This window comes from Natrix helvetica (assembly GCF_964273705.1).
Source record: "Natrix helvetica genome assembly, chromosome: 6".
NCBI lineage: Eukaryota > Metazoa > Chordata > Lepidosauria > Squamata > Natricidae > Natrix > Natrix helvetica.
The window spans coordinates 15875151-15890103 of NC_138553.1; the positions used below are offsets into that span (position 1 = coordinate 15875151).

The 14953-nt window shown below is 48.0% G+C and overlaps 1 protein-coding gene across 1 annotated transcript in view; it reads left to right on the plus strand.

Moving 5' to 3' along the window:
* The window catches only part of LOC309394248 (sodium- and chloride-dependent GABA transporter 2-like), a gene marked incomplete at its 5' end in the record, with an annotated part of 216712 nt that overhangs the window by 55671 nt on the left and 146088 nt on the right, over window positions 1-14953 (plus strand). Inside the window, 2 exons of the mRNA XM_081957156.1 lie at window positions 4315-4427; window positions 6243-6380. Coding sequence (XP_081813282.1) covers window positions 4315-4427; window positions 6243-6380 — 251 coding nt within the window. The remainder of the gene's footprint in view (window positions 1-4314; window positions 4428-6242; window positions 6381-14953) is intronic.

Below are 14953 nucleotides of genomic sequence, written 5' to 3' on the forward strand. Positions count from 1 at the left end.
TCTACCGGCCGGCTATCCAGAAGAGGGAGCAGTAGCCTGCATCGGCCAGTCGGCCCGAAGACGCGCCCCTCAGCAAGCCCAAGAAGCTACTACTGCCTGCCTGGGCTGCGGAGGCAACCACGACCGCTCAGGTTGCCCCTTTAAGGCTGCCATGTGCCACCGCTGCCTTAAAAAGGGGCATCTGGCTCAGGTCTGCAACAGCCGCTGCCCCGAGACCTGCAGCCCGACCCGGACGACAGCAGCAGTCATCGCGCAGAGGCTGCTACGCCGTGGACACCGACCAGCACGCCAGCCCTGCAGAGTCGGCCTTCCACACTGGTGCAGGTGCGGAGCGCATCAAGGCGTCGCTCCTAATTGAAGGCTCCCCCTGCACCATGGAAGTGGACTCGGGGTCATCCCAGTCACTCCTCTCGTGGGCAGAGTTCTCTCGCCTCTGCCCAGGCATTCCCAAGACTCAGCTCTCCTCCCCAGACGCAACCCTTCGGGACTACCAGGGGACTTTGATTCCTACCCTGGGTTGTCACCTGGTGCGGGTGGAGTATGGGGACTTTGCGGGGTGCCTCCCCCTCTTGGTGGTTGAAAAACCTTTGCCAGCCCTCCTGGGCCTGGACTGGTTCCCGGCACTTGGGTTGTCAGTGCACGGGGTACGTCAAGTAGTGGCCACGCCTCCTGACGTGGCCGACGTCCTAACAAAGTTCGCTGATCTCTTTGATGGGCAGCTGGGGGCATATAAGGGAACACCCATCTCCCTCAATCTGGATCCCCAGGTTGCCCCCATTAGGCTGAAGGCCCGTAGGGTGCCTTTCGCCTTGAGGGCCAAGGTTGATGCGGAGCTAGACAAGCTCATCGCGCAGGGAGTCTTGGAGCCTGTGGATTACTCCAAGTGGGAGACCCCTTTGGTCATCCCGGTCAAGGCGGATGGTTCTATTCGCCTCTGCGCGGACTTTAAATCCACCATTAACCTTGCCCTCCAGGCGAACCCCTATCCAGTTCCGGTAGTGCAGCACTTGCTCCACTCTTTAGGACAAGGCTGCATCTTTGCGAAACTGGATATGGCGCAGGCCTACCAGCAGCTCCCGGTGGATGACGAGGCGGCGGCTGCACAGAACATCGTCACCCACCGTGGAGCCTTCCGTTGCCGCCGCTTGCAATTCGGCGTTTCTGTTGCCCCGGGGATCTTCCAGAGCCTCATGGAGCGTTTGCTCCATGGGCTCCCTGGCGTGGTTCCATATTTCGATGACGTTCTGATAGCTGCTAGCAGCCAATCGAGCCTCATCGAAATACTTGAGAAGGTCCTCGAATGTTTCAGGGGCGCGGGCTTAAAATTGAAGCGCAGCAAATGTTCGTTTGCTGTGCCGCGGGTGGATTTCCTGGGCTTCACCATTGATGCCCAGGGGATTCACCCCACCCCTTCTAAAGTAGCAGCCATCAGGAACGCCCCCACGCCTGCCTCCAAAACGGAGCTGCAGGCGTTCCTTGGCTTGCTAAATTTCTACGCGCCATTTTTACCACATAAGGCGTCACTAGCCGAGCCGCTGCATCGGTTGCTCGACCGATCGGCAGCCTGGCGCTGGGGCAGCCGCAAAGCGCATGCGTTCGCGGCTGTCAAAGACATGCTGACGTCAGAGGCAGTCCTCGTTCAATATATGGACAAGCTGCCTTTGACTCTTGCCTGTGACGCCTCCCCCGTGGGTTTGGGGGCGGTCCTGAGTCATGTGCTGCCCAATGGCTCGGAGGCCCCCATTGCCTTTTATTCCCGGACACTGACTTCTGCGGAACGCAATTACAGCCAGATTGACAAGGAGGCTCTGGCTGCAGTGTCAGGGATTAAGAGGTTCCACGATTACCTCTATGGGCGGCATTTTACTTTGTTCACCGACCATAAGCCACTCCTTGGGCTTTTGGCGGGTAACAAGCCAACCCCTCCCATCCTTTCCCCTCGCATGACTAGGTGGACAGAGTTCCTAGCTGCTTACAGCTACACTCTGCTCTACCGTCCGGGCAAGCACATAGGGCACGCCGATGCCTTAAGCCGCTGCCCTCTTCCCGTTTCTGACCCTCCGACAGTGCCCTGCCTGTCGGTTTTGGCCATAGCAGATTTGGCTTTGCCACTCTCATCCGGGGATGTGGCTGCAAAATCTAGGGCTGACCCTGACCTGTCCCAGGTCATGCTTTGGGTCCAGAGGGGCTGGCCGGAAGGGCCGGTGCCAGAGCACCTTCGCCCCTTCAGGGCCAGGCAGCTGGAGCTGTCACTCCACAGTGGGTGCCTCCTGTGGGGTGACAGGGTGGTCATTCCACCCAGCCTGCGTCACCAGGTGCTATCTCGCCTTCATGAGGGCCACCCAGGCATAGTGCGCATGAAAGGCCTGGCGCGCAGCTATGTGTGGTGGCCCCGCATGGACGACGAGATAGCAGCTTGGGTGGCCGGCTGCTCCTCCTGCCAACTTTCCCGACCAGCGCCCCGGCTGCCGCACCGTGGGAATGGGAGCTGCCCCGTGGCCCTTGGTCCCGCCTGCACGTGGACTTTGCGGGCCCGTTCAGAGGCCAGGTCTTCATGATAGTGGTGGACGCCTATTCGCGCTGGGTGGAACTCATCCTCATGAGGTCCACCACAGCCGAGGCCACGGTCAGAGAGCTGACTAGGCTGTTCGCCACCCACGGCCTGCCGGACGTCATCGTCTCTGACAACGGGCCTCAATTCACGTCCACCACTTTCCAGCTGTTCCTGGCCTCTCAGGGCATCCGCCATGCCCCGGTCGCCCCATACCATCCTGCTAGTAATGGCCGGGCGGAACGGGCGGTTCGCTCGGCCAAGGAGGCGTTGGGCAGGATGGAGGGGGCGGACTGGCAATCAAGGGTGGCTGCTTACCTTTTGGTACAGCATGCCACTCCTTGCCCCCTGTCCGGAAGGTCTCCAGCCGAGCTGCTGATGGGCCGGCGCCTGCGGACCACCTTGGATAGGCTGCACCCGCTCTATTCCAAGGAACAGCCTGGCAACCTGGAGGCCCCTTCCCGAGATTTCGCGGTGGGTGATCTGGTATATGGGCGCAGGCGTTCTCAGGGGCTGTCAGGTGGGTGCCTGCCACCGTCACCTCCATAACCGGCCCCTGTTCTTACAGGGTCCAGCTGCATGATGGGACCGAATGGCGGCGCCACCTGGATCAATTGAGGCGCCGCCAACTGTCCAACGCCAACGCCAACCCTGCAGGGTCGACTGTCGTCGTGACTCCGCTGGCGCCCATTGCCGCATCGCTTCCTGGTGTCCTTCCACCAGAACCAGTCGACCAGTCCAGCTGCCCTGGACCACTCCTGCTATGGACGCCGCCTCCCGGCCGTCCACTGTTGGGGATGTTCCGCCCATTTGGCAAACTCCTCCTGGTTTCCCCGTGGCCTTCCCTACGTCAGGCCAGGCCTACCCTGTTGTTCCCCTCTCAAGCCCGCCTACGGCCGCGCCCCCTCGGCCCTGCCTACCTGTTCCATGTAGTCCACCTCCTAAGGTAGGCCCTCAAGATGGCGCCCGGAGCTCCACTCCCTCACGGGAGGAGCTACCACGGGCTCCTCCTTCTCCTCTGGCGTCTTCTGCTATACTGAGGCGCTCTGGGCGGGTCCGGCGCCGCCCAGCCTATCTACGTGAGTACGTCTGTGCGATGTCTGCACATGCGCACTCACTGGGGGGGAAGGGGTGTTGTATCCTGGCAGATGACGTCAGGGATTTCCCCCTGACAGCCGGCATCTGCACTAGCAACAGCCAGGTCACGTCTGATTGGATAAGACGCGACCTGGCTGAGAGCGGGGGAAATCCGGTGTTCGGATTGGCTGGCTTGTCTGACAGCTTCACATAAATAGCTGTCAGACTAGCCCAGCCGTGCTTCTCTCCTGTATTGCTGTTTAGCTGTTGTGTGTTCAATAAAGACAAACTTAATTGCCTCACGGTCTCCGCTTGTGTTTGTGCCAATCTAACAAATCCATGCAGTTGTGAAATTAGTAACATGGCCGTTAAGTGAATCTGGCTCCCCCATTGATGTTGTTTGTCAGAAGGTCACAGAAAGTGATCACATGACCCCAGGATGGTCATAAATATGAAACAGTTGTCAGGCAGCCAAATGTAAATCACCTGTCCATGGGGATGCTTCCATTGTCATAAATGTGGAAAATGGTCATAAGTCACTGTTCTCAGTGCTGTTGTAACTCCGAATGGTCACTAAGTGGACTGTTGTAAGTCAAGGACTACCTGTAGTTGGTTGGGGAGCTAATGATCATGACGCTTCGTGCTGGTTATATGGCTTCAACATCTTAGCAATTTTCTTCCCATAGGACCTGGTCTGGCTTTCATTGCTTATCCACGAGCCGTTGTCATGCTGCCTTTCTCCCCATTATGGGCTTGTTTCTTCTTTGTGATGGTGGTTCTCCTGGGACTGGACAGTCAGGTAAAGATGCTACGAGTGGGCAAGCTCAGTCTTGTACTTAACCTGTCCTTCTTGATCTGTCACCCCCCAGGGAGTTCAGCTTATCATTCCCATCATCAACCCTGAGCACGAAAGTCACATGTTGACTGGCTTGTGGGTAACAGATGTTGAAGAGACATGTAAGAATCAGAATAGAGCTGGAAGGGACCTTGGAGGTCTTCTAGTCCAGCCCCCTGCTCAAGAGATTCTGTACTATTTCAGCAAGGGTGGGATTCAAAAAATTTAGCAACCTGTTCTCTGCCGGGTTGCTGGGTGAGCATGGCCATATCTCTCTATCTCTATCTCTATCTCTATCTCTATCTCTATCTCTATCTCTATCTCTATCTCTCTATCTGTATCTCTCTCTCTCTCTCTCTCTCTCTCTCTATCTCTATCTCTATCTCTCTATCTCTCTATCACTATCTGTATCTGTATCTGTATCTCTCTCTCTCTCTCTCTCTCTCTCTCTCTCTCTCTCTCTCTCTCTCTCTCTCTCTCACTATCTCTCTCTCTCTCTCTCTCTCTCTCATCTCTCTCTCTCTCTCTCTCTATCACTATCTCTCTATCTCTCTATCTCTATCTCTCTCTCTATCTCTCTCTCTATCACTATCTCTCTCTCTCTCTCTCTCTCTGTCTTTCTCTCTCTCTCTCTCTCTCTGTCTCTCTATCTCTCTATCTCTCTATCTCTATCTCTATCTGTCTGTCTGTCTGTCTGCCTACCTACCTACCTACCTACCTATCTATCTATCTATCTATCTGAAATGAAGGAGGCAGGGGAATAATTCAGTATGCCTGTCTTAGGTCTGATATTATTTCATTATTTTTGAAGATATTTTGCTCACTTGCCAGTTCAAATGGGACTATTCAATTGGAAGTATTGGCGCAAAGATGGATGTTCCAGGATTGTGTAAGGAGATTATGGCAAAGTTGGGTCACTCAGACTGAAAACAGAACATGTGGGATTTAGTAAAGATTGTTTTTAAAGCAAGTACATTTCAAACCAGTTCTCACAAAATCCAAAGATTGAGCCGACAAATAAAAACTACACCTAGTGGCAGGCGTGCATGGTGATTGGCCATGTTAATTGTATACAATTTTCCCTACAGTAAAATTAATATTTCTTTTGCTTTAAAAAAAAAGTTCTAAAAGAATGTAGACATGCTCCCGGTGATACTGAACTGATTAATTTTGAAACTGATTTGAGATTTTTTAAAAAATAAAGATGGGTAGAATTAAAGTAATTTCTGAATTGGGATTGTTCAGCAACTGTCCTCAGTGGACATTCCAGAAATAAGCAGTTGGTAGCGATTTCATTTTTAAAAAAATCATACGTGGAGTAGTGTGATCTCTTTCAAACATTTTGACTCATATTGACGAAAGTGAGTAAAAATATAGAGCCATGAACTAATAACAGCACAGGGATGGCAGCTCGTTGCATATATACTGTGCTTAATACTTTATAATTGCTGGTAATCAGACACGATTTCCAGCTTTTTGAAACGTTACAGAAGTTGGCAGAAGCTTGAATTCACCAGAGGCAAAAATGAGTTGAGAGTACATATTATGAGCAATGATCCCACTTAAAGACTACCTTCAACTTCTCGGTGAAAAAAAAAAAAGGAAATGATTATTGTTTGTCTCCAGTCAGTGTCCTTCAGCATGGTGCGTGGTAATGATGGGATTCAGATGGATATTTTGTCATCTTTCAATGAATAGAAGGATATGCCAAGGATTAAAATAGCGAAATATCTGTGGTGAAAAGAACTGAAGGATGTTTCAAATTCTCTTTTCCCCTAGTTTGTCTGTGTGGAAAGCTTGGTCACCGCTGTAGTTGACATGTACCCTGGAATCTTCCGGAAGAAAAACCGCAGAGAAATATTAATTCTTCTCGTCTCCATCCTCTCGTACTTTGTGGGTCTGGTCATGATCACAGAGGTAAAGACAGTGGGGGATGGGGGGGGGAGGAATAATAAATAATTACTAACAAAATTCTATTTCCCTTGAGTTTCCCTGGTTTCTTCTGATTACATGGGTTTCTCCCAGGGGTGGGATTCAAACATTTTAGCAATCGGTTCTCTGCTCAATTGCTGGGTGGGTGTGGCCTACTCGGCCTCCTGCACCATGTTGCGGGGGGGGATTTTCACTCTCCCCAGGCTTTGGAGGGTTTTCTTGAGCCTCCGGGAGGGTGAAAATGGCCTTCACTGGGCTCCAGAGACCCTCTGGAGGCCGGAAATGGCCCCATTTCCAGACTTCCGGAAGTTCCGGGAAGCCTGTTTTTCACCTTCCCCAGGCTCCAGAGGTTTTCCTCGAGTCTCCAGGAGGGCTAAAACTGCCTCCCACATGCTCTGGAGGTCAGAAACGGGCAGGTTTCCGGACTTCTGGGAGGCCCATTTTTTGCCCTCCCAGAGACTCCACCCAGAGACTCCGGGGAGGGGAGGAGTGGGTGGGGACAGGCAGTCCTTGCAACTACCGGTCAGCAAACCAGATGTAAAATTAGCATCTGGTTTGCCCGAATTGATCCAAACCAGCTGAATCCCATCCCTGGTTTTCCCCATTTCAAATGTAGGATTTACCAGAGCGTTCTTTAATGGCGGGGTCAAAAGGAGTTTGTAGCCATTTATTAATGCTGAAAACAGTAAATCTGTGATCTGAAGGCACATTCTTGCTAAAACTAAGGAAGTCTGTAGCTGGCTAATTGTTGAATGAGAGAACATCCAGAAATCCTGGGTTCCAACTTGAAGACCATGAAAGAAAGACAGGATAGAAATAACGAAGATGATCATCATATGTCAAGTGGTGATTAAAAAAAAAAAGTGTCAAATTTGAAGCCTGGCTGAGTTTTCACTTGTGACTAGTATTGTACAATGGTGAATATTTGGATGCCCTAAGTAATTTGCATGGGCCAATATGGTACATAAATCTTTGAGTGTGTGGGATGCAAGCAACAGGATGTCCGTCTGCAAGATCATCTCTTCATTAGAGATCCCAGCTTGGAAGGAATAACATAGGCATGCTTGGAGAAAACTGAGTTTCACCTGGGCTTATGCAAAATGTGCCACAGTATACCAATTTTGTCTTTTATGGTGGAAAAACTCATCTAAAAACACACCAACTGGAGAGAAGCCAACAATTGTCTCCAGAAGTTGTGAATGCCCCAACACTGGAAGTCTTTAAGAAGATGTTGGATAGCCATTTGTCTGAAATGGTATAAGGTTTCCTGCCTAGGCAGGGGGTTAGCCTAGAAAACCTCCAAGGTTTCCACCTCTGCTATTGTATTTATTTATTTGTATTTTTCTTTCGTGAGCTTCTGTTTCATCGTTTGCAGGGAAACAGAAGCTCATGAAAGAAACGCCACGGAGATCTGAAATTAGCAAGATGCAATGGTCTTTTGCTGTTAAGAATGAAGAACACCTGAGAGTGGGCAACCAGGTTCTTACGTAGAGTAAAGAGACTGAAGAAGAGCACAGATTTGAATATCAACAAAGAATTATTTTAAAACTGTTAAGTAGTACAGATGGGGATACATAAGAATTTGGGTTTCCTTGGGTCCAAAAAGAGATTGTCATTGTCATTGTACCTTGTCATTCAAGGTACTTAATATGTGAGAAGTATGAATGGCAGTTGCAATGACTGTTATTCTAAACAGTTTGGACTCTGTATCACATTTTGAATAGGGAGAGTTGTAAGCATGCCCATTATTAGTATCCTGAGAATGTTGCAATTAATGGAAATATATTATTTGTGAATCAAAGGCCTTTCATTGATGTAACAAAGGTTACAACTCTAGGAGGATATATGTCATGGGGAAGTAGTTGTGGCATGTATGCAGATAAGGTTAGCAATTAAAGCTAATTGTGGCTTGATACTTTGACTCTTCCATTAGAAGCTAATTGTGGCTTGATTGTTTACAGTGACAAACTAAGAGAATGAGTGAATGAGACAAAGATGATAAAAAATGCTGCATATGGGACAATTGTGATTTCATAATATCAACAATGAACCAAGGAACCCACACTATAGCCCAGGGGTGTCAAACTCAATTTCATTGAGGGCCGCATCAGGGTTGTGTTTGACTTTGGGGGGCCAGGGTGGGCATGGCCAGCTTGATGTCACTCGTGTCGAGGGTGCTTGTGGTGGCCCAAGCACTCTACCAGCAAAAATGGAGTTCAGAAGGGCCCCCCATGCTCCATTTTTGCTGGCAGAGGCACCATGGGCCAGTCCTTTGCTGTTTCCAGGGCGGGACTTGGCAGATCAAATCTCACCAGGCTCAAGGTTGACTCAGCCTTCCATCCTTCCAAGGTGGGTAAAATGAGGACCCAGATTGTTGGGGGCAATAGGCTGACTCTGTAAACCACTTAGAGAGTGATGTAAAGCACTGTAAAGTGGTATATAAGTCTAAGTGCTATTGCTATTCTAGTCTCTACCGAAGCTCCGGCAACTTCTGGTGGAATTTCATCTCAATCCTAACAAGACTGAACCATGCTTAGCTTTCTGAACAAGCCAAGATCAACCAATACATTAAATATATTAACCCTATGTTAAGTCTAAGTGCTATTGCCCTACAGCAGGGGTGTCCAAACTTGGGAACTTTAAGACTTGTGGACTTCAACTCCCAGAATTCCCCAGCCAGCCATGCTGGCTGGGGAATTCTGGGAGTTGAAGTCCACAAGTCTTAAAGTTCCCAAGTTTGGACACCCCTGCCCTACAGTGATGTCACTGAGGACGGAGGGTTGTCAGCTGTTGGATTGCTTGCTTGACCTGTGGATTGAATGTGATACGATATAAGATCTAAATTACAGTATGTGGTACAGTATATGATCGAAGTTAAGCATAGATGAAAATCAATGGTGTCCTTAGTGAATGGCTCAGCATCGAGCTGGGAGTGAGACAACTCCCCCACCTCCCGAGTGCTTAATGCATCTATGAATAAATGCAAAAGGAATTCTGGTGGTGACTGAAGAGGTGAAAGGATTGGAGACATGAACTTAGCTGTTCATTCATATTCAGATGATCCGGTGCTGTTAGCTGAGCACCGGAATGATTTATAGTGAATGTTAGATTGTTGATACAGTGAGAAGAGTGGATTTGAAAATTAATGTATCAAAGTCCAAGGTCGTCATGTTTGACAGAGAAAAGGGAGCGAATGGTTGCAAATTACACCTAAAGAGAAAGGAAAAGGGGTTGTGTTCCTTGCATGGGATGTTTACTAAGTGGATCGAAAGAAGAATGTGCAAACGTTAGTAGAAAAAACAAGTGGGTCATATGCTCTGCTGTCTTGTGAGGAATGAATGTTTGTTTAAAAAAGAAAAGCAAGCTGTGTGTGCAAGCGAGAGTTGAGTAGGTGTAAGAAAAACAAAAATACATGTGAAATGCTATGACGGTGGAATATAGTTTGTGAATTTCTGTGGAGAAACAAGAAAAGATAGGTTATATATATATATTTTAAAAAATCAATGGGTGTTGAATGGATGTGAATTGTGTGCAAAAAGCGAGAGACCAGTGTGAAAGAAGTACGTTGAAAAGAAGAAATGCGGATCATTTTTTGTTTTGGTTTTTTAAAAAAACCCAAAGATATGAAAGAAGAATTTACAGATCAAGAGGAGGAGAAAACCAAGTCAGCTGTTGGTTGGATGCAGCTGATAATACTGTATCTTCAAAAAGAAAGAGGTCAGACATTTAAAGAACTACAGGCAATAGGAAAGGAGGTATTGGAATGATGGGAAGAAGGGTGATTTGCACAGGTAAAAAGTATGGACTGCTATGGTGAATGTTGGCCTAAGCAAGATTTAACTACATTTCCTTTCCTTTACATGCCTTGTGCCTTTAATTTGTGAGATACAATAGCATGATAGATAGATAGTATGATAGGTAGGTAGGTAGGTAGATAGAAAGAAATAGATAGATGGAGGATAGATAGATAGATAGATAGATAGATAGATAGATAGATAGATAGATAGATAGATAGATAGATGATAGATAGATAGATGATAGATAGATAGATAGATAGATAGATGATAGATAGATAGATAGATAGATAGATGATAGATAGATAGATAGATAGATAGATAGATAGATAGATAGATAGATGATAGATAGATAGCTTCAACTGTGTTATTTGTAAACGTTTCAGTGTTTCCTTCAGCTCTATATGAAGAATGAGTGGCAAAATATGCCATTAAATGCCACTGTAGTAGCATCTGGAGCCTGGATTGGGCCAAGAGTCTCTCGGGCTTTTAAACAGATGTTTAATTATGTTCTCTGTCATTTAACACTTTTCTTGTTTGCTGTAGGAAATGAAGAACAGAGAATCTGTGGCAGTCACAATGGGTGCAAAACCAGGAAAGCCATCCACCAACCATCACTAATGTATATATAGCCTCACTTGCAACTTAGGAAATATCAAGATCTGCTTATTTTTAATGCAGGAGAAAAAGCAGCAGCATTGCTGAATTTTCATTTTTCAATCCTATGTCACTACAAAAAAAGATTAACATATTTTACTAGATTAAAATTTGATGAGATTACATCTGTTGAGCAATACTGTATGCAGATGGAATGAATACATGCACAGTTGTATAGGTAGGAGAGCAAGGCTTACTCAACTACTAAGAAACAATCAATTTAAATGCATTGACCATGGGATATACTTTGTAAAGATTAAATTTTGCAATGAGGAATGTGAAAAAAGTATTAGTATCACGAATTAGCCAAAGAAGTCTAACTTCTTATGTGGGATGTTCAATTGAACAGCCATAAAAGGCCCTGCAAGAGCTTATGATGATATACTATTGCTTTAGTAACTTATATACTTCCGTTTCAGGATGCGGTGGCTCAGTGGCTAAGACGCTGAGCTTGTCAATCAGAAGGTCGGTAATTTGGTGGTTCGAACCCCTAGCGCCGCATAATGGAGTGAGCTCCCGTTACTTGTCCCAGCTTCTGCCAACTTAGCAGTTTGAAAGCATGTAACAAATCAGTGGTGGGTTCAGGATTCTGTTCCAACCGGTATGGTTGGAAGGGCCCTGGCATCACCCACATGGATGAGTGCGGCGCGCGCATGCATCATACTTGTCTGCGACTCTTCCACAAACCTCTACGACGCTCCAGCTGCTCGGTGGAGCGTCACGCAGGTGCTGTACACGTCATGCGCATGCACGGAAGTGCCAAAGGCTTAAAGGACAGGTAAGGAGCTTGGGCAGGCGGGTGAGCCCTCCGGAGCACCGTTTCAGAATGGTCCCGGTGCTCCAGGCAAGCTCCGGTATGCCCGTACTGGGGCGTACTGCCTGCAACCCACAACTGTAACAAATGCAAGTAGAGAAGTAGGGACCACCTTTGGTGGGAAGGTAACAGCGTTCTGTGTGCCTTCGGCGTTTAGTCATGCCGGCCACATGACCACGGAGACGTCTTCGGACAGCGCTGGTTCTTTGGCTTTGAAACGGAGATGAGCACCGCCCCCGACGAGCATGCATGCACGAGGGAAACCTTTATCTTTATACTTCAGTTTCAGGGAATCAACCAAGCTTTTCTAGGGAACAAATCTCAGCACCATGTTGGAAAATGGCACCAGTGCCACCTCACCTCTCCACCGTGAGCACCAAGAGGTAGCACCGAGAGTTGGCCCTTTTTGGTTTAGTGCGTAAGGTGCCAGGCTAGAAACAGATGACTGTGAGTTCTAGACTCTCTCTAGGCATGAAAGCTGGCTGGGTGACTTTGAGCCAGTCACTAGGAGACTGCGAGTTTTAGTCCTGCCTTAAGCATGAAAGCTGGTTGGGGAATTTTGGCCCAGATGCTTTCTCGCCCAGCCCAGCTCACCCCTTAAGATTGATGTGATGAGGAAAGTAAGAGAAGGAAGGAGTATTGTGTGTGTTCACTGCTTTGAGTTATCGACAGAAGGGAATATTTGTAGCTCTGCGTTGAACCTTGATGCTCTCTGAGTTGGATTGTTTTCCTGCAGACGTTTCATTGTCAAATTGGTAATGAAACATCTGCAAAAAAACCCACCAACTCAGAGAGCAGCTTGGACCCCATAGCCTCAGGTTATTTATAAAAACAATAAAGGCATGATAGAAATGAATGAATCAAATAAAAATAAATTGACTAAAAGGGCTTCTCCTTCAGCTTTAGCCCAGTCTCAAGTTCAGCTAAAACTTCAGAAAACCTCCAAATCCCACTTTTGGCTGGCCCCACCCACCCTGCCCCTTCCCTCCTAGGAGTTCCCACGTGGCCCGTTTTGGATGCAGGTAAGTGCAGGGCACGCACGGAGACTCGGGAAGGGCGAAAAACGGGCCTACCAGGAGTTTGTGAAGGCTGGAAAGAGGACCATTTCTGGCCTCCAGAGGGCCTCTGGTGCCTGGGGAGGCCGTTTTCGTCCTCCCGGAGGCTTGAGGAAAGCTTCCAGAGACCAGAGAGGGCAAAAAGGCCTCCTCCCCTACCGTGGTGCAGGAGGCCAACTAGGCCATGTCCTCCATGGCAATGCCTATCAAGCAACCTGGCAGAGAAACCCTTGCTAAAGTTTTTGAAGCCCACCCCTGCTCAAGTTGCTTTGTCATGATGGGAAAATAGCTGTGCCACAGCAAGGGGCAGGTTCTTTTTTGAAACCGATAGACTGACCAAGATTCAAAAGAGCCAGAAAAATGCCAGACTCTGAAATACATGTTTTTTTTTTAAAAAAATATCTGCATATAAAGGTTGGGGAGAATTTTTATTTTGTACCAAAAAAAAGATATACCGGTAAAAGTGAAAAATATATGCGAGTACTTTCCATTGGTCTCTATCCTATATTCTACGGCTATTATTTCAACATTACTGCGCTAATTACTATTACTACAACAGTTATTGTACTCTATTATAATACAATCAATCACCATTACACTATTTCCTCTATACTGCAGTATAACCTGGGGTGGGGTGCAGCCGGCATTACTGCTGGTTCGGCGTGCAACATTTTTTGCTCATGCATGTGCATTTACACATAAAAAAGGTTTGTGCATGCGCAAAATGTTTAAAAAATTTAAAACTTTTAAAAGTTGTTCTGCGCATGCAGAGAGCTGAAAATCAAGATGGCGCCGCCGTAGGAGAACCAGTTCTGGGTGTGTGGCAGGCCTGGGTCACTGCAGGTTCCAGCAACCCAGACCGCCAAGTTAGTACCGGTCCGAACTAGTAGGAAACCCATCTCTGAGTATAACCATTGTACGCTTTTATTTTCTTTTTTGCACTAGCTGTGTTTTCTTCTTAGAAATCCTGTTCTGCCTTCTGCGTTAATTTCTCCCTCTCTCTCTCTCTCTCTCCCTCTCCCTCTCCCTCTCCCCCTCCCTCCCTCCCTCCCTCCCCCCCCCTCTCTCTCTCTCTCTCTCTCGGATTTCTTCTGATTTTGGGAGGGATAAAGGAGTTGCATCTTTCCAGGTTGTGATGCTGTGCCTCCATCCTTCTTTTCCTCTAGATCATCTACTCCCTTTGAAGGGAAAATGCCTTCTTTTATTCAGTTTTTTCTCTGCTGGTGCCTGCACAGCTTCCAAAAGGCGTATCTCCTCCCACACCTGCTTCAAGGTTGCACCTTTTATAGTCAACTCTTTATAGACAACTCTCCTGTGCTGGGGGGAAAAAAAGACTCAAATAGAAAGGGAGGAAAACAACACAAATATTGCAATTTTTCTAAGCCGCCAGCTCTTCCACTGGTGGGCCCAGGGTTTTCATGCCTTTGGTGATTGAGGGTGTTTTTTTTTTACTTCACACTTTTCAAGTGTGGTTAAACCTATTCATACAACCTCCTCCCCCATTGCTTTTATTTATTTTTTGAACAAACAGCAGGAAATCATAGCTTTGTAACTTCAGGGTTTGTTGCTGGATTGGCAGCAGGATTCCTGGAGATTTGAGGGACGTGACAAGCAATGTTAGCCTGGCTTTTTAAGGGTGAGCATTACAGGGTGTATTCAGGGTGGTGTGATGGCCTAGAGGTGGAGATCTCGCCTCACAATCAGGAGGCTGTGAGTTCGATTCTAGGTAGAGGCAGATATTTCTCTCTCTGGGCACGATGAGAATAGATCTGCAGAAGGGAGCGGGTTCCAGCAGGCACTGCTGCCAGTTCACTTCTGGGCACGCTGGGCGCACGTGCTTGATGCACGCTAGGTGTGTATGCGCATGTGCTTGATGCACACTAGGCATGTATGCGCACGTGCTTGATGCATGCTAGGTGTGTATGCGCACATGCTTGATGCGCACTAGGCATGTATGTGCACGTGCTTGATGCACGCTAGGCGTGTACGCACAGTGCAATAAAAATTGTTCCACGCATGCACAGAAGTGAAAAACAAGATGGCAGCGCCTATGACGCCACCCGGAGAACCAGTTCGGGAGCGTGGGAGGCCCTGGTCACTGCTGGTTCCAGCAACCCTGGCCGCCAAACTACTACTGGTTTGGCTGTACTGGTCCGAACCGGTAGGAACCTACCACTGATCTGTGGCGAACTCTGCATTGGCAACAGGAAGGGCATCTGGCCAGTAAACACTTTTTTT